The sequence below is a fragment of the Oxyura jamaicensis genome, chromosome 28 (genome assembly GCF_011077185.1).
Source record: "Oxyura jamaicensis isolate SHBP4307 breed ruddy duck chromosome 28, BPBGC_Ojam_1.0, whole genome shotgun sequence".
Taxonomy (NCBI): domain Eukaryota; kingdom Metazoa; phylum Chordata; class Aves; order Anseriformes; family Anatidae; genus Oxyura; species Oxyura jamaicensis.
The window spans coordinates 4971270-4991769 of record NC_048920.1 but is presented as its reverse complement, the minus strand read 5'-3'; the positions used below and the strand labels follow the sequence as shown (position 1 = coordinate 4991769).

The 20500-nt window shown below is 41.5% G+C and overlaps 1 protein-coding gene across 7 annotated transcripts in view; it reads right to left on the bottom strand.

Annotated features, from left to right (window-relative positions):
• DOT1L (DOT1 like histone lysine methyltransferase) overlaps positions 1-20500 on the bottom strand; it is a 74167-nt gene that overhangs the window by 21203 nt on the left and 32464 nt on the right. For 6 of the 7 annotated variants that reach the window (XR_004756361.1, XM_035348113.1, XM_035348111.1 and 3 more), the window contains exons 8-18: positions 16017-16072; positions 13320-13399; positions 11933-12001; positions 9072-9178; positions 8219-8260; positions 6763-6846; positions 5817-6051; positions 5260-5373; positions 3846-3937; positions 800-901; positions 83-220 (exon numbers count right to left, since the gene is read on the bottom strand). Coding sequence is in view for 6 of the 7 variants with exons in the window: in XM_035348113.1 (XP_035204004.1) it covers positions 83-220; positions 800-901; positions 3846-3937; positions 5260-5373; positions 5817-6051; positions 6763-6846; positions 8219-8260; positions 9072-9178; positions 11933-12001; positions 13320-13399; positions 16017-16072 (1119 nt within the window). In the remaining variant the exon portion in view is untranslated. The other variant, XM_035348116.1, reaches the window with a different exon arrangement.

The window sequence follows — 20500 nt, the reverse complement described above, 5'->3', positions numbered from 1 at the left end:
CCGCAGCCCTCAGCTCACGATCTGTCCTCCTTACACGGATGGGAGCGCCACTCTGCTACTCAAAGACAAGCACCATACGCACCAGCTGTAAGCTCTGGTTCCTGAGTTCACTGTTATCCTTCTCCAGCTGTTTCGTCTGTTCTTTCAGTTGCTGATTGTGAGCAGAAATTTCCTTCTGAGCCTGAATCAGGTCATTGTATGTCAGAGCCTTAACTCCCAACTACAACATGGAGGGTGAAAGGGAAAGAGATCATTCAGTAAGGTCTTGACACACTAATTCCAGACAACCATCACATTCAAAAGTAAGACTGCAGAACTTCTGCAGCTTCCAGGAAGCCCCCCAGCATTCTCCAAAGCACTTCGTCATCACTAGGGGATAGGGAAAAAGGACAGAAGTACCTTATTTGGAGCTGCTGTTCCAGCAATTTAACTCTAAAACTGGCATTTAGTTTCTTGCTAGCCAGAACAACTCTATTTTTGTAGAGCTACCATGTCTCCTTCTATGCTTCCAAACTTGTATTTGTAATACTGAGTTTGTTCAACTAGCTGTGGGTGGATCCTTTAATAAAATACGATAGTGCTGTGATCTGTCACCCCCTTCCATTGGATACAGTATCACACAACAATTTCAATGAAAATCAAACCTAATCAAATATTGAAAGATTCCATGTGATTTAACATGACCTACTGCAAAAAGGAGACTACTTTGAGACTACTCTAGACATGCTCATTTTTAATCAAAAGCATTTGCTTGCAGATGACGAACAAGCACACACTTCCACCAGCCTAGGGTTGCTACCTCATCAAGTTTCTGTTGAAAAAGACGTTTGATTTCCTCTTTCTGTGCCTGGCAGTGGGTGAATAACTGCTGTGCTGTCCCCAGTAGCTGTGCATTCTTTTCCTGGAAGAGGGAAGAGACAATATATATATAGCATCAACTGCAGCACAACCCCTCTTGGTAAGATGTTTACATCTAGTTTGTACAGCAAGTTGTGTGTGACTGTGCTCAGAGTAAAAACCTATGAAAAATCCAGCTGTCTCAGACTTCTATGAGACTCTATTTATTAGTATTCAACATTCAACACTTTGGTGAAACTGAGTAGGTTGAAGAGAGCTTTTGGGTAGTTTCTTCTGCTATATGGTAAGATATAATTTGGACAGTCAAATTCATTTTTATCCTCCTAGTACATTGTAAAGAAGTAGTAATAATTGCATCCTACAGAGCAGAAATGGAACTGGAAAAGATTATCTGTATGATATCTGTTACTAAAATGGGAACAGAATCTGAATCTCCAGAGCCCCAGTTGAGATTTCCCTACACAATACCCATGTCTCATGGAAGACACTCAGTAAATGAAAATACACTGTGGGGGACGTGGGAGGAAAGTCATAAATAAGCCAAACAACTTTTACTTCTAATGCCAAAATTACTTCAGTAGGCCACCCAACCCTTCCACTGGCAGAACATTTCCTGCCCATTACATTACTTAACTAGATACTTGCTTACTCATTTCACGGTCACACACCACGCAGGCAGCAAAGTGCAAGAACTGGACTGGCTGAGGAATCTAATTTTTTCCAGTTCCAAACTGGAAGATGAGTGAAGGGAGAATAAAGAGTTCTGGCGATTATACTTTTCTCCAACTTTTGCTGCTGAAATCAAACAGGAATCATGCAGAAACTGAGCTGTCAGCCCAGAGAAACTTGAGGACAAGGGCAAAATAAATGCCTTGATCTTCCAAGCAGTCCATTAATGAAGTGAAGCTGCAGTGCTGGCAGGTCCAGTACATGTGAAAAACACAGTGGCCCTGGCACACAGCTCATATTGCCATTCACGGCAATGACTTGGGAAAACAGTTGAGTCACTGCAAAGCTAAACTGCTTGCCACAGGTGATGCTGAAAAAGTGGTTTGTGCTTTCAACGTCAGCCATTTCATTCATCCTTTACAAGCAGTGGAGGAGCTGACAGCTCCATCTAAGGGTACTCTAAGTGAACTAGCAGCTCAAAGCATCTTATTTTAAAACTGTATTATCAAAACATTTTTATTGTACTTAAAAAAACACCTCACATTAGAAGGAGTTATTAAATAGCATATACAACAGCACCTCATCCAGGAAAGTTCTGCTTTGTGCAGTTTAACTAGCCTTGCTCAGTATAACACTCCATTAAAAAAATCTTTTCACACCAAATTTCTCATTTCAATGTCAAGGTATGAAATAGCTGTCAGACACCACTATGAGGTGATTGCTTTTCCACACTCAAGTTACGCTTCCAGCATACTGCACAATATTTGTGCACCATCATTTCTCACTCTATTTTCTGTGCATGAAGCTAAGTCAAATTTATGCCGACTTTTCTGACAACAAGCATAGAAGTAGTAAAAAATGTTACTCCACAAAAAAAAAAAAAAAAAAAAAAAAAAAACAGGGAAATTCAAAGTGCTGTTTGACTATGAAAACAAATGGGAACAACCATAAGAAAAAAAAGGCTGCATGAACAGCACACCAGCATCAGCCCATTCTCAGTAACGAATGAGGTAGCACAAGTTAACCTTTCTCATCTGGAAAAGGAGTTCCCATTATGGAAAATCCCACAAAACAAATCAGCTTTACGCTGGCACTTTCAGAAAGGACAAGGAAATCTTCCATGGGAGCTACCAAAAGCAGGAATTGGCCAGATGTTAAAGGTTATAGTTGAGCTCTATGGGGAAATGTTCCTCCACACAAATAGCAAGCACAGTCTCTTTCATCGGGACTAATTTATAAAGCAATTAAAACTGAGGTAAGGCAATACAAGAAGAAAAGGTGTTTAGGCAGTAAATCTCCTCCCTCTGCTGGAGAGATGGCTCCACAGCAAAGAAAAACACCACACATTTCACAGCTGCAGTATTTTCTTTGCCTTTCCATGTACTTCAACTCACATTTTCGTAAATTTACACTTTGTCCACCCATGTAATCTTAGCATATTAAGACTATAAACACTGGTAAATGGACTGAAGCATCCTTAAGTCATTTATACAACAAATTGTGTTTTTTTTTTTTTAAATCCCATACTTTAATTTGTTGCAAGTTTAATGAACCATCTTGATGCTAGAGTATTCAGACTGTTTTAGGCTTTCCTACAGTGGGAAAAGACAAAGCTGTCAAAACCAAGAAAATTTAACTTCAGAGAATTAGTTTGTAGTTTTTCCTCACTCCCCCCCCCTCTTTTTTTTTTTTTTTTTTTTAAAGGCAGCCCTTATACAGAGCTGCTACCACCTTTAGCTAGATTAAGCACAATTTAATTATCTCGGAGCAGTTTTACTGGCAAATCACAGGATGCATCCACACAGGGAAGCTCATCTAAGGGGAGGGCAGAAATGTATTCAGGCAGTGCATACTGCTGGAAAAGTTGACCACCACGCTCCTTGCTCCTGTGACCCATGAGACATTTAGAGAAGAAAAGTAGCTGCCAGTCCCAAATAGGAGAAAAGGACAGGGTTCAAGATACCAGCTTCCTGCATTTATGCACACAGCATCACGTCAAAATAGAAGAAAAAACAGAAACACTGAAGTGAGCCTTCTCGGAGGGGGAGGGGCGGGGGGGGCACAATAGGGAAGAGAGATGGTACATTTTCCCAGTCTGCAGATAAAAAACTCAAGCATGTAGACTGACCAAGTTAGCAATAAAAGCCCCACATACAGTCATTCAGTGTAATTATTACTTTGGCAGAGTCTCTATAATTGGCCTGGTGCAGTACTGGTGTTTAAGTGTACACAATTCCAATCTCCACCCTTTTTTCCCCCTACAGCTAAGGTATCTGGTGGGCTGGCAATTTTGTTTAGAAACTACAAAAGACACCTACCTTTTCCTGCTCCAGTAACTGTTGCAGACTTGCTTTATACTGAGGAGTTTTCATGTATGCCATGAACTGCATGTACTGGATCTTAAAAGAGTCTGCAAAAGAATCAAGGAGATGATATATTTCAAGTGACAGAAAGTGCAATGCTCCTATTTAAGTCTGCTTGCTCTCTTGACCTCCCACCCTTGCTCTCACTTCCTTTTTATTTGGATTCTCAAGAAGACCAAGCCATTAAGAATCAATTTAAAGCATGCTGAAAAACAGTCTTCTGGTACAAGCTGAACTCTTGGATCCATTAGCTACCTTTAATAGGTAATCCAGTGAAAGTCATGATGCTGCACTCAAAAATGAGGAAGGTGACAGGTGCTAATGCTGCGCATGCACGATGAAAGTGGAGTTGAACAGTTTGTAATGCACTGTCAGTAAAAGCAATACAAGACTAGCTGTAACAGCTGAAAGGGGCACTGAGCTCACAGCACTCATTCTCCCAGCATCCTAAGACGGGGCTTGCTGTATTCCTCCTGCCCCCACAGAGATCACGAGCTCCATGCCCATGTTCTTTCTCTCTCCAGGGATTACTTGCTCCTCATCCTCACACTCCTTTTATTCCTACTGTGCAACACCTTCTTTCTCCCCACCCTCCTGGGGTCCTTTCATCATGAAAGGAACCACATGACTAAGTCCAGTCTGCTGCAATCGCAGGCAACCAAAACATGCAACAGACATTACACAGACTGTTGCAGCAAGGTTTCTTCCAGAGAAGTGTCATTCCCCCCACCGCTCCCCAGGAAACACCCAACTCACTCCTTTTCTCTCTCTTTCTCTACAATAAGAAGTCACTCACAACCATAACACTACAGGAAGAGAGCAGAAGTTAAGGACATCACAGGTGCCTTAGGTCTGTACAACAGAAGGAAACATTACAGTAGAAAGGATCAAGGGGGAACGACACCCAAGATTTTTTTTTTTTTTAAATCAACTCTTATATAAAGAAAATATTTTCCAATCACCACCTTTGTGACCCAAAAAAAACACTCAGACAGAATCTCCTTACTGTTTGACTTTGCTGTGAGTTTCACAGGGAAAATGGAGTGGTGTTGTCCAAAACTGTATCACTTAAGAATAAAAGAATGGTTTCATTTAAAATGAAGTTATTTTTGACTAGTCACTTCCATTTAAAGTTATTTTGTATTCCTGCTAAATCCATTTCTTTCCATTTGTGCCAAATGAGAGCTAAATAACATCAAAAACAAACACAGACCAAGACATCAACTTCAGCAGCAAGTTGGCCCCGTCCTGTTCAATATGCAGCTTTCCACAGTAGCTGTCTATTAACAGCCATTCAATTTAGGTTATGCTTAGAAACATCAAAGGAAAAATCCCCGTCACGAACACTGTGACTATATTACAGCCATACCTAGCAGCTTCTGTAGTGCAGGTGGGGTAGGTGTCACCAGTAGCTGGTTAGATGAATGCCTTTGCACTTTAGGAGGTAGTTGGTAATATGGACTATGAGGTGACTTGTATGCATCTGAAGAGAGACAAAAAGATAACCTTTCATTGTTTCTGGCAAGGGCACGGAAGGCTTTACTGTTCAAAGGCATGTCATTTACAATGAGAGATCCAGTAACTTCGCTAGAGAAACACGCTACAACAACTTGTGTTTGGACAGGCATCTACAGCTTATCTTTAGAAGAGCAGCCCCCGAGACAAGCTGTCAACCACAGCACAGCTCCAGCTCCTCCTCAAATACGTACAGACAGTTTCAGTCACCATCACCTCACAGAGGCACACCACCCCCCTCCAGGAGCACTTTGTTTTTGGTGGTAAGGAAGAAGTTATGGCACAAAACCAAACTAAACCCAGCACTAAAGGAAGAATGACCTCTGTGCATTCATTCATTCATAGCCTCAGATCCTTATCTATGCTCACATGGCAGGGAAGGGCTTCTCCTAATGCCTGCTTTGAACTCACCCTGAGGAGAGGATGAAGATGTCTGTGAGACAGTTTGAGCATGCAGAAGTTCTAGTGCCGTTTGGTTCTTCTTAGTCTTGCGCTCTGTATTTGCAGTGTTCATTTTCTTGGGACGTCCTCGTTTCCTGCCTGCCATTTTCCTTCCTTTTTTACTTAGCTTTTTCTTCCGTGCTTTAGAGGGAGATGGCTTTTTAACAGAATTTGCCCCAGCTTTTTCTTCTTCAGCACCAGAATCCTAAGAGATTTTTTAAAAGCCAAAAGGCCTTTAGTCTTTTCTACCTACATACACAGCCTTCACTATAAGCATGCACTTATAAAACTATTAAACTATTAAACAAAGTTATTAAAGTAAACCAATACACTGCAGTTAAATAATTTGCCAATGAAATAGACTTGCTTGGGATTAGAGCTGTCTCCAACACCCAAGTTGTGCTACTTCCCTTCTGGACCTACTCATTACAGAGAAAGAAGTCTAACTGTTGTCTAAGAAAACCTGATTAGACCTTCTCTATTGACTATATTCTTCAACTAAATTTAATTAAAAAGTCAAAGTACATTCAATGCTTTATATTTTTGTGCATGAATAGCTGCTGCATCTCTAATACTGTCATGCAACTGAAGGAGAAAGGAAGTAACTCTTTGCAAGAGACTCAGCACACACTGAATTCCATTCAAGGGCTTATGACTCAGGAAAAGCTCTGCAAGCCAGTGCGAGGGTGGTCAACCAACTCTTCTATTCAACTTCCAATACTTTTTTTCCAGAATTATTGGTGCAATTCCCAAGTGTCACTCAATCATATTTTTGTCCACAGCAACAGCGATACCAGTTTATATACTCGGAACAAACACAGTCTTCCCACAGAATCAGGCTTTTCCTGACAGATTATGAATTCATTTAAAGCTCAAGAGAAAACAGATTTGCTCTACAAAAATGCTGGACAGTCACCTTGTTTTCTTGAACCTTCGTTGGAGTAGTTGTGTTGCTCTTATTTTCTCGTTGTTGACGACGTCTAGCTGCCTCTTGTTCCTCCTGAGCAAATATTTTCCACAATTTAAAAATTTGTTCTTATATTTTGCACTAACACAGATGCCTACATTTCCTGACTTAGTCTTCTAAGAGAGCTAGGTGTAAGTACTCATATCATATAAAGCCAAGTTTAAAAAAAAGAAAGAAAACTTTGTTACCAGCTGGGGAAAAACACTCACCCTGCTCCAGGCTACAGTCAGTGGGAAAAGGAAGATAAGTGCAAGTCCTCCTTGTGCACTGCATTGCCCACTATAAGGGGTTTCAAACATGTAGCCACAAAGGAAAGGATATTAAGTCCCAACCTCTTCCCTTATTCTGCCGCACCTCCCAAGTCTACCCCCCAAGATCATATACTAGCATTTCAAGTCCCTTTTTGTAGTAACACAAATTGTAACTATTACAATATCTTTACCTATACCCCCAATATTTCATGTATCACTTTTCAAGTCATGTAAGTTTTTTAATGGCACAGCCACTAATCATCATCTAATTCAACTTTAACCAAGTCCGTGGAATACATCATAAAAGCAACTTTGAAACTTCATTTTCTACTAGCCACTAAGGCCAGGATATTTCAAGCAGCTCCCTAAAAGCCTTTCGTGTACCTTCCAGGTGAGGTTAAACTTACACAAAAATTCAGACAACTCCAACACCTCTTCGATTTGAGAAATTTATCAACCAGACTGCATAAATGGCAGATTTAAACAGCCTCACCATTTAAAGCAGGGTAGTTCAAAAGTACATGGATGCCATTCTGTATTTAAGGTACCACTGGTCTGTTTTCAACACCTACTAAGCAAGTTGGTTTTAAGACTAATCTTCTCCTGAAGTTTTGAATTGCATGTCCTTGCTTCTTTCCATTACTGGGAATACCAGCACCATCGGTTATTTCATGTGGATAAAGCCCAGTCTCAAAAATCCTCCGGCATTTTAATTCCACATGTGATAGCACAGTCTGCAGCAACTGACAACACATTTCACAGCTCAAATAGCAAGTCCCAAAAGTTGAAGCTCAGAGTGCTCTTCAGCTTCATTTTCATGCAGCTGAACACTGGGACAGATTCAAATTACCCTTTCCCTCTTAAATTTCAGTTCTTTAATGAAAAAAAAAAAATAGCTCTTTAAAAGTCTCCAAGGCAAGAGAAAAACACCATGAGGTTGGCCCATTAATTACCTATTATAAAGCTCTCTAACATTATTGTATTAGCGTTTGATGGCATATGATGCTTTGCTTCAATTAGCTCCATGCACATGTTCCTTACGTACCAAAAAAACTCCATTTGCTATCAATTCTACACATTTAACAAGTGACTAAAGTCCTCAGATTGGCTGCCCCATTATTTTGGATTTTGTACAAAAAGTATCTGAAACTTACCCTGAGTTTTGGATTTTTGAGACTAGAAAAATAGTTTTCAAGCTGCAAATACAAAGATAGTCATTCAGTAAGTCATTATAGAAAAATACATAAGAATAAAATAATTTAAGACAAATGCAGAAAATTAACTGTTTTTCTTCTGATAAGCTACATCAAGAAGCCATTTATATTCATTCTTTTTAAGAGACAAACACATTGTGTAGCAGGACATAATCCAAGCCTCAACAAGGTTTTATCGTCTCCACCACAGCCTATCCTTGGTTTAAAGCTTTGTGTAATACATCTCCACTCAGCAGAAGGCTATTTTCAATGAAACTACTTCACTCCTGTACTCCACTAAAATATTTATCTGCACTCCAGCATATTCGTTAACAAAAGCACTACTGAACTAAAGCAGACTAAGAAAAAACACTGTATCATATTGCAAAAAAAAAAAAAATCAGCATAGGAATAAAGTATTTTTCCACAAAAGTTTGTTTCTACGGGTTGTTTTTGTTTTCTATAACAGAAAAGACAAAAACAAACAGCAAATGCATCAGCATTGTTACTGAGCTTTGGCTGGTTCTACCATCAACTGAAAGATCAATTAAAACTGAGGATTATTACTATGGCAGACTGTACACCACAAAGGAAAACAATTAAAGACCCCCAGAGTCTTCACTTAATGTGTAAGCTACAGTACAAGACCACCACTACGCACTGCTGCTATCCTGGAACACAACAAGGAATTACACATGTAAATTTATACACCTTCAAGTAATTAACAGACTGCCATAGTACTGCCTGAAGTTTCCATGCTGATTCCAGAGTGGGTGAAGCAGCCAGAGATCAACGGGTCAGTAGTTATACTCACTATGGTTCGGTCAATAGTATGCAGGTAGTAAGAAACTGGTTTCCCGGTCCATGACACAGACCCTTTCAGTGGTGATAGCTCCACAACTCTCATTATAGTGCCAATATCTGAAGGAAGAAAGTCAAGTTAGGGAGCCTGAGCTTGCTCTGTTTGCCACTTAGTTCTATTCAGCTAAAAGTCGCCATGACAGTAAAAGCTTGCTCACAACAAAACGCTAAGCTTCACATACAGACAGCAGTGGCCTAAAAGAAAGCGCTGCAGCGAGTTTAAAAAGCAGTTCCTTGTTCTCTTGCTGATCTAGCTTTCATTTGCTCAGGGATAGCTATTCTAGAGTAAAATGATGTGTTAGTGCAATTTTTTAACCAACACGACATTCCCACGTCTATTTTCATCTGTTCTAACAGACAGGATTTAATTAGATAGGACCAGTTACAGAATGTTGTTAGATCCAACCCATGTAAACTGTAACTGCACTCAATTTGGATTGAAGACAAATATGTTTTATATTTGCTTTCTTGCCTGTATTTGTTTTGTTCCCTAGAATTAATAGGTATGGGATGTGCCTAACTATTTCCAGAACCACTGAACACTAAAGAAGTGGCATGACTGTAAAAGAAATTATGGTACACTTCTAATTAAGGGAAAATTACCCAGAGGAGTCAAAAAGCAAGGTTTAGGATTCAGCAACTTCAGTCGCTATTTTAACCACATTCTAATACTTGCTTTGGTTTGTCCAACTCTTCCCACATTTCCATTTCTTTTTCCAGATGGAACTACTAAGACAAAATTGGTATATTGAGGAAGAAGGTTGACTCCTTTTCTAAATGGTTATCATTTCCACTATATGGTTAAATTTACTTAACTATTCATATTTTAGATCAAAACATGAGACAGACACTCAGGCACAAAGAATAAGACGACAAGCTGAATTAAAGTATTACAAAAAGCCTTCAAAGGCAGCAGCATAAAGGTAGCACAGCAGAGTGAATCACCATCTCTGCATGTGACGGATATGCACATTTTATGCCACAAGCTCTAAGTGGATGACATTTCCCTGGAAGCATCATTTACAACAATCCATTAAGACTGGAACAAGCCCCAGGCCTACAGCAGCCCACGCACATTCATTTGATATTGGTATTTCCCAAATACAGTACAGTCACAGAATGGGATTAGGATCTAAAACTGATTTCCATGATTTTCCCCCATTGTTTGTAACAGACAATGGTAATTTCTTTTCAGGACCTCTTATTGGAATCCTTGTAAGAGCTTCCTCTTAGCAGAAGCTGTTACCTATTCTTTTGCTAAGCAACCTGACACACCCAAACCCTAATTAGCTCTTTCTATATAATTTCAGTATCAATGTTCACATCAAGCATTAAGTAACGGTATATAAAACTTCAGCATTCATTTAGGTTGAAACAGAGTAAGGAGCTGGCCCAACTGACAGTCATAATCAGGCTGTTGGGGGGGGGGGGGGGGGACGTTGGCCACTTAGCCTCCTCACTACTTCTTTAATAACTGCAGTCTGCCAAACCTAGAAAAGAGGGAGATAAGATGGTCGGAAGCCAGAAAAGAAAAGGCTTGAGAAGCCAAAGAAAAAAAAAATATTTACATAGGCAGGTCTCCTAAGGGAAACCACCAAAGTACTTTCTCCTATTCCATCTAGTTCTGGTGTGCTATAAAAGAGGCAACAGGCTTCACTTAGGTGCTCTTTGCCTTATTAGAAAAATGACAGATGGATCTCAGCTCTCTGGAGGTTTGAGGACCTCCAGCAGCACACCTCTGCTGTGTTTTATTTTCATGTACACGTCTACAAAGATTGGCAAGCAAGGTTAGTAAAGTTCCAAACAACCAGATGCCACAGAAAAGATTATCAAACAGGAAGAAAACGGCAGTTTTGGGGTGTCCGATGCTCAGGACATTCACAACAACTCAAGCTCAGTAAAAATAACTCACAATGGCACTATTTCAGTCAAATGCCTTAATGACAGTCTTCAAATTACTGTTCTTGAAAAGCAGTTTACCATAAGTGTCAGGCCAAGAACAGAAAAGAGAACTTGAGATTTGTAACTCCATATGTTTCTGGCCATGTTTGTACAAGGAGGGGAATAAAGTGTTTTTGAAATCTAGGGAACGTTGTGCTCTGGACACAGTAAATGCACGTAAAACCCGGCTTGGATCATTCTACTGCTTGCAAAGCTTTCAACAGTAAAAAATGAAAAAAGGTCAGCAGCAAAACCAACAATACAGAGTGTTAGTAATCTCGAAACCTCATTAAATTGCAGTTCACATACTTGCAAAGGATAACATTGGCAAATATCAAGTCTACTATGTTCAGAAGGAAAGAAAAAACAAACTCTATTGGCAGCAAAACAGACACAGCAACTGGGTGTTTATGGGATGGGTCTGTTTGACCAGTTCACAGCGCAGAGCACAAGGCATTCCAAAGTTGAGTACTTCAGCATCTAAGCCTTTTAAATCACAACTGGTGGGATTCACCTGTCCAAATTTAGACAGCTATGATACAAGGAACTTGCATACAAGCTAGTCACTGTAGCTCTTTGTAGTTAATGAAGAAATGAATCACTCTCTCGAAACACCTTTTTTCTCTTCAGCTATAAATGACAACTACGAAAGCCCAGGAAGAGGGGAAACACCAACATCAGAGACACCTAAAGCTATCAGGATGAACCTCATAAAATAGAGCTCTTCTTAAAAGGCATTTGGCTTTGGCACATGCGCTATGATAATATACAGCATTTTTCTACTCAACTCTTTAAAAAGCAACAAAAACCCACGTGTTCAGGTAACGAATATGGCATAATTGTAGTGAACAATAATAAAAAGGGCATTCCTACCGCTCAAGTTTCGACTGTTAATTCTAAAATTTAGAGGTGCAAAAGGTTTTGAGGACACAATTCTCCCACCTAGAAAAAGACAAAAAAAAAAAAAAAAAAGCAAGTCAGTTTCTACTGTTTTTTAAAAACGACCAGTTTTTAAATATAACTTTTAAAAGACCAGCTCTACTAAAACTATCACTAGTGTATCATTACCCAAAAAATGCTACTTAAAGCTCATACTGACAGCATCCAGAGAAGTCAATATGACAGTCCTGCTAGGTAGCCATGTCACTTAAAAGTGATAGATCTTAAAAACACTTTAAAAAAAGGAACACATTTCTCAGTGGCAATTTACAGAAAATTCAGTTAGGAACAACATTATTCCAGTTATGGTCTGTAAAACCTAAGATTGAACACTTTTATTATTTTTTTTCAGTCAAATGCACCAGACCGAGCACGTTCTGAAACAGAACCAGGAAGAGGACTTGGGTTTCTAAGTTCTGCAACATTCCCCACCTTACCACTTCTCCCAAGCCACTACTACTTAACAAAAATTTAAAAGCCACTAAAGTTAAATAAGGCATTAGGTTTGGGGGTTTTATAGTTTGCATCAGAGCCCAAAAGTCACATTATTTACTTCTGCACAAAACTGTCCTATGGGAAGCCACAGTTTCTTTGTTCATTCCACACTTTTTTTTTTGAAATTTAGAAATATTTATTTTTGTAACTTCTGCCATAACCAAATACATTTGTTACTCATCCAAGTGGTTAAGAGGAAAGAAAAAGACACTAAACTACCTCAGGCAACTTAAGGGCTGCAGTGGCATTACTGGACATACCCAGTCACTGGTGCCTGCAAGGCAACTTCTCAGGAAGCACACAAGACATCACCAGCAACAGTGTCCCCATTTTAATACTAATTACTTAATACCCAGTACTAAGTGTGACAATTTTAAATAGGAGAATCCAGTAATTGAATTCAGTATGCAATTATGGAAACTGGATGCACAAAGCCAAGCCTGTGTGGCTTTGCAGTCTCCACGGTTGGGTGTCCTCTTCCCCACCACTGGTGCCAAGTGTCTGAACACAGGAGCCCCACAGCCAGGAGCTTTGCTAGTCCCCACAACAGATGAGCAAGGACCAGTTGCTCCTCCTGCCACACAGAGCACTGCAAAAGGTCTTCATGTGCAGAGCCACCTTCAGGGAATCACATAGACTGGTGGCTCATATGAAGACAGGACATAAAAAGCCCAAAAAGTCACCATCACGGTGCAGACGTTCATCCATATGGCACAGAAGGAAACCACCAACCTGGCTCCCGACGGCCATAACTAAGCTGTTACTGCCACCAGCTCCCACAGCAGCAGGAAACCAAGGGAAAAAGGTTTAAAGTTCGATTTGTTACCTTCCTTCATGTTCGCAAATCGCTCCTTCAGTTGGTGATCCACCTCAGGACCAAAGGCAAAATTATTCACAAAAATAACACTGCAAGACAATGGTGTAGTTAATAAACAGGAACAGGCACATGGCATCCAAGCATACATGCACAACTATCTCTTACCACCTGCTATAAGCCACTGGCACTTACAGCATTTACAGGCACTTGTGAAACCAAAAAACACTGCATGTCCATACAGCTACTTGCATCTAACAAAGTGTTTTCTCCTGGCATCATTACAAAAAACAGCACCTAATCCTCAGCATCCACTGATACTGCCCAAATAATTACATTTAAAAAAAACGTAAAGGCAGCCTGCTCTGACAGTTCCTCTCAGCATACAGCTGGCTTTTGCACCACAAGCTTATTAATTACATCAGCAAGTTTCAACAGAGAAACAATGTGCAAAATATTTTCACTCCTCTCCCATGGTGAGAGCAAACATCAACATGACAACTACCAACACACTCACCACACATAGAAAACGATCCTCCAGCACAACAGATACACGTTTCATCTTATTACTTACTCATATGCATTTAAAATATCGCACTAAAATATCACAGCTTCTATTCTAGCTTTAAATTTTCCCATAAAGCAAAGAGGAGGTTTGTGTCTCCCAGCACAAATTTCCTTGCCCTAACCCAGCACTTCACCCTAACCCCCAACAGAAGAGTTGCATCTTTGTGTCTGGGTTAAGAAACCCAATGTGTGTGTGTCTTCCTGAAAACATCACTCACATGGAAACACAGACACCTGCACATAGGTAGAATCATACAAACAGCATTTGGAAAAGAAACGGAACACATCACAGATTCAAAAAAAAAGGGGGAGGAGGGGCTGAAACCACCTTATTTTTAGGAGCCATATAGTCTGGCTTTGGTCTAAATGTCCCTAGTACCTGTTTCCTACCAGCCTGCGGTAAGGGTCCTCAGCATCCCCCAGAAGTCATGAGTACCCTGCATGCGTACGCTGTGAAGGCCATGCTGCCATATTGTTCCAGCATGAAGAACCGATTTATTTGCAAGAGATCTGCTTGAAACCCTCCCCTCTTAGTGCCTCCACACATGAAACATGCTCTCCAAGGACGAGTTTAAGAGCAGCAGCCAAAGTTACTAAAAACTGCAGATAAAGGAAAGTATATACTATGTCCGATACATATATATTTCCTGCTACTCCTTGCTCCTGGAAATTTGGGAAACCCTGCCTGGAAAGTCAAGGCTCACAGGGGTTTCTTCCTCCTCCTTCCCACCACATGCCAAAAAAGAGGCCTTGCAGAACAGTCAAGCATATTAACGTGACTAGAAAACATCCAGGAAAGGAAGGGAAAAAGAAAAATCTTTCCAGATATATTTTTTAGTGTTCATTCTGGAACGATTTTGTGTGCGCACATGACAGAACCACAGGAGGCCCCAGTCCACCTTGATTTCAGCCCTCTTTTCAGCATGCACTGCTGAGTCCCAGCCAGTTATTTACAGGAATACCAAGCACTCACAACAGCGTGGAGCTGGGCATCCTTCCCTCCAGAGCCCGGCCACTGGCTCACGGGAAGGGTGATCCTCAGCTCACCAAGATGGGATGGCTCCAGCCTGAATGCGTCAGTCTGCAGCCTCGTTAGAGAGCAGATGCTGAACAGTTGGCACTCTCAGAACAAACACAAACACCTAACGTTTGTGAGAAAAAAGCTACTTTTTGAATTTCTGTATCAGACAGCAAGGTGGCTGAGGATCAGTGTGCATACATTTAGCTGCATACCAGACAAAATAAACATCTACCAGCAGATCCCTACACTTCAGATAAAAATAAAGGAAAAAAGATTTTTTCCAGGGGAAGTTGCACAGAGACCAGAGGAGCAGGCATTTGGAGTAGCAAACAACAAAGGAAAACCACGCTGTGCTGCAAGGCTGGGGCAAAGTCTGTCCACAAATTAAAAGGCAGCTCCAGAAGTTTAATGGAGGTACATAATAATGCAAAAGTCAGTCTGGCAGACGCCTTCTTGACGGAGCACTCTTAAAGCAGTGTCTTGGAAGCAATCCATAGATTGCCACAACCCTGAAGACTTTCAGAGAGCTACAACTGCCTTCCATACCCCCACATAACAGGATGGCCTGGAAGGTCATGTTAAAACAAGACTTCTTTCTGTCCATAAGGCTGAAAAGAATATAAAGCCTTCAAAAATTCCCTTTTCTTTACCAGCAAAAATGAGTTTAACCCTCCACACATATCTTCACAGAAATAAATATTCAAGACAATCAGCTTCAATGAATTCCCAATTTGAGCTGGAACAGTCACACTTGGATTTTGTTGTTTTTTAATGGGAAGTGAACCTAGCTGTGTGTATGAACAGCCAAAATAACTAGTATTTTACCAGAATTCTTAACACAAACTTGAAGGGTATGCAAAACAAGCAGGGGTCTATTATTCTTTGTACAACCAGAATTTATCTTGGATAGACCCATGTATGTAATATCATGGGACATGCATTTAAACCCATTCTTCAAGTCAGAAAACAGGATCCAAAGAGGCCAGTATAGGAGTTGGCAGATAGGCTTTTGGTATTTGCTATGGAAATTCTATATAAAAAGCTGGCCAGCCTCCCATTTTCCATTATCCAGACTCCCAAATATTCACTTCATAAAGCGGCATTCAATTGCTGTACTGTACCTTGTGTTTGCAATTCTCTCTCTCCATTCTTCTGAGAGGAAGTCACCTCTTTCCAGCTTTAACAAAAAGAAAGACAGAAACACAAAAATCACACACACGAGAGTTAACATTGTTCCTTTTCTGCTACACGTCCCATTTTGGCCAAGCACACACACTGCGTCAGCCCAGCGGCACTGCTGAAAGCAAGGCCTCACGAAGCCCGGCGGAGGCACCAGGGGACAAAGGCCCCATGGCCCCCTCTCCGCTCCCACCCTCCACTGGGGAAGGGTCCCCAGGCACCAGCGATGCCCCGTGCTAGCAATGGCCAGCCAACACCATCTCCGATCTACCACAGATCGGGAGCAACCCGAAGCTGAGACTGGGAACACTGACGACAGCTTCAGACTCTTGCTTCAACTGGCACGAGAGCACCTGGCTTGTCATGGGGTGCTCAGCATACACCTCAAATGCTTCCGACACATTCAAGTTGGAAATCAGATAATGTAAATGCTGTATTTGAAAAGAACTATCGTTATCCCTTCAGTGACATACACGGTACCTCACTGATGGAACCACACCAAGCCCCAGGTTAATACCCGCAGCTGCACGGGTTTTCTGCATGTTAACATTTTTGCGGCTGTACTTTTGAAACAAGAGAGGAATCTGATGGGCCACGCTGCTCTGCTGTGCCACGAGTAAGGCAGAATGAAGGTTGGGGGAGGAAGATAAGAAGGAGAGAAAAAAGTAATATGCAGCTACATAATTAATGACTGTGACATACTTTGAAGGGGCAAGTAAAACGATGGCTTGTATCACAACCTCACAAACATCAAAGCAATGAGAGCGACTGCTTAGCATCATTTCTCTGCACATACTCCTTTGTATGGAAAGAAGTGAGCATTTCGCTTATCGCTAAACTGGAATAAGATCTGGCATCTCACACAGAAGTGCCTGCACTGCAATGCAGGCTCACTCGAGCTGCTTACAAGCCTTGCCAGCTAAGTCAGGGGACCCAGGTCAGTGAAGCACCAGAGCCTGTCGTCTTCTGCCGCTGCCTTCACTCCCCAGCAAAGCAATCTGACTCAGAGCCATAGAAACAATGGCAAACGGAGGCAAACCTGTCAGACCCACTGTGAAGGAGAAAGCCGCCACTGCCAACAGGAGTGAGTCTGCTTCTCAAGAGGGAAGGAAGGGGAAAAAAAAAGCCCCAGTGCCCTGCTGCTATGCACTGCGCCAGAGGTCCAAGACAAGTGTACACCAAGGGTTCTGGGGAAGAGATCAAGAACTCTGCAAAGAGCCTGAGGTATTATAAACTGTACAAGCTGAAAACAACGGGCTAGAATAACCCTTTAGTCAGTCAGAATTATCTGTTCCACCCACCAACTAGGCTGAAATAAGATTTTAAAAACAGAATGACTACCTGGCTACCTGCATCATCACACCTGCTTGAGGGGGAAATGCACTTTCTACTATCCCCACGATAGTGAAAGCAAAGCACATGTTGGAGACTGAACTCAGAGATCCAACCTGCTACAAGCAGTAAAGTGTTACTAGACATCTTCAAAATCTCAAGCAGAAACTCACTACAACCTCAGAACAGCCCTAAAGAGTATTATTTTTCTCACCTAATATACTGAAACATTCCTTCTGGGGCTCTGTATGCCCTACGTGTAAAATAGCACCATCTCTAGATTGTTTTTAATGGATAATTTTGTCTTAAAATCTTATCTGTTCTTGTAGTAAATAGCTTCCTTGTTGAGCAACCAAGACAGTAGCAAACCAACATGCAAGGTAACTATACTTTTTAACAATAATTTTTACAAGCCAGCTTCTACACTGCTGTCTTCCATGTAACAGTCAGTTTCTAACGTCTACACAAGATTTTCACGCACTAAGAGGAGAAAGAAAAACACTTCAGAAATAACGAGGTGCGATTATAAAGCCATGGTCTAGCAAAGGAACAAAGAACCAGAGTAACACGAAACTATTTTGAAATACTAAGCTTCATATAAAGGTCTTGAAATCTAACCTAGGTGGTTGCAATAGGGTTATTATTGGATCCTTTATTTGGATCCAATTACACTATACATTTCTCTTACCTATGTGGTTTGGAAAGGAACAGTTGTAAGCAAAATCTCCACACTTTAACTTGATAGAACACACATGGAAGCTGCTTTGCCCCTCCACTTTTGCAAAATACAGCCATGTTAAAACTCAAATGAACCACAGCCCTGTTTAAACCCATCTATTTTTGTATTGTAATGCTACCCTAGCTCATACTTAGCTAACAGTTGAGGGAAAAACCTCACGAGGACAAAATACTGGAATACAGATATAACCAGATGGTCAATTGTGGTTGAGAGAAAATTGGTTATTTTTCCCCTCTGGAAGCAAGACAGTGATTCCTGGGTCAGTGGTCTACTACATTCAAAACAGAGTACAAGAGCTATCTGACTCAGTACTCCTGACAACCAGTTTCTTTACCTACTGTAGTTGGGGGGCAATGATCAACAAATGATAGCCTAAAAGGAAGAAACCAAGCCCCTTAGTATAAACTGATATAGGGAACCCAACAAAATTCCCCCCAAAATCCCTTGCAGCTCTGTGGCTTATAATAATTTTAAGAGTGAAACAAGAACTGGTAAGGAAATTCCAGCTAACTCACTCCTGACCAAGTGCAGCACTGACTATGCTGGTAGAAGAATGGCCAGGTCCATTACGGTCCTGTACAGGCAGGATGGCACATCCATGCGACACAGCAGCAACAGCAATAGGGGTGCGCTCAATCTCTTCCCACCAATGTCCCCACCCCCGTCATGTTCCTCCCCTCTCTGAGAAACTTAATCTCCTTAGTGAATAATGAATGGAAGGGACCATCTGTAATGCAGATAGTTTCATCTGATTAGACAATGCAGGAGACATTCTTTATCTAAAAGGATAATTAGCTCACTGAAATCCGCTTCAGAGAGCTGCCAGCCTGCATTCTCTCTAAATTTAGAAGCCGAAACAGGTTTATATTCAGGTTTTTCAAATGGGTAAATTTGCTCTAGAGACTGCAGAAATACGTTCAACGGTGTCTGATTCCCGTAACTCAAAGACGACCGGCAGGGCAGCACGCCGGGCGACATGCTCCAGCGGGCTCGTGTTCCCCGCGTAGCAGAGCAGCAGTTTATGGAGGTCAAGCCCTTCTTCCGCAGAGGAGGGCTTCGTTCTCACCCAGCGCCAGGCCGGGAGGCTCTCCGGTAACGCTCCGACTGGCTACACAAAGCCATAAATTCACACACACAACGCCTCATTCCAACAGCCTCCGTGCAAACACTTGGCTCACAAAAAGCAGTCAATTCTGCCTGGAAAAGTACACATGGTTATTTTTAGGTTCCTGTTCTTTTCAAAAATAACTGGAGGCATGAATCCAAACCTCCAAAATGTGGCATCATTTCAAAGCCACAGGGGACGTTTGGAGGGCTTTTCAAATACCAAAACATCAAGTTTCCCGCTGAAATAGGGCATTCAAAAGCATCTGGGACAACCAGCTGTCTTGCCTTCTCCCTAGCTGCAACATGCTGCTAACAGTGGAATTTTAAGTCCAGGTGATGTGACTTATCCCCAGAAACCAGCAGCTGGTATCAGGCAACAAGAGACAATGCTACTCCTGCATAAATCACTCTGCTTTTGCTCAGAGCAGAGACTTCCAAGCAGGACGGGGCACCCTGAACTCAACCAGAGAGAAGTTCACAAGTTTGCAAATCCAAGCTTCTACTCACTTATCCTGAGCAGACATTACCTCTCATCCGCAGAGAATCTTCAGCATTAGGAGCTGCTGGGGTTTCCTCTCAGAGGGTCTCAGAGGTACCAATCTAACTGAATCCCAGCCTTTAGAAAAACCTGGGTCAGCATTGCTATGCTTATTTTGAAGACTTGTAGATGATCTCCTACTAACACAAGCTGTCATGAAACAAGGGAAGGCATTCTGTTGTAACAACCCACGGTAAACAAAACCACAACAAGTCCTTGTCTTCAGCAGAAGGACGAGTCCACTGTGTGACTGCAGCTACCACCAGCTTCGCTTGCCCCAAGCTGCTCTGATAACCAGCGAAGCAGTGCAGTGGGCACTGAGGGACACAGATTGAAAACTTACTTCAAGGGTACCCTGGGAAGAACACTGCTACGCAGCCATCAGCATTGTGCCCCAGATACCTGGAGATGGCTCTGATTTTGGATCCACATGAGGATATTTACAGTTAGAAACCATGAAAACCCATCTGTCTCTTAATTGCACTACTGCTTTTTAATTTGATGACTGCACATGTGCAAAAATTCCCCAAGACAGATTCTCTAATTATCTAGGCCTAATGACCTTAGAAAAATCTCTGGTTTCCTTCACACAACAGTTTTCTTGAAAAGAATGGGGTGAAGCTAATCTTGGAAACTTCTCAGTACCATGGGAAGAGAAATTAGAAGATAAGGGGAGTTGAAACACAGTGAGATGTGTTGGAAGTGGGACA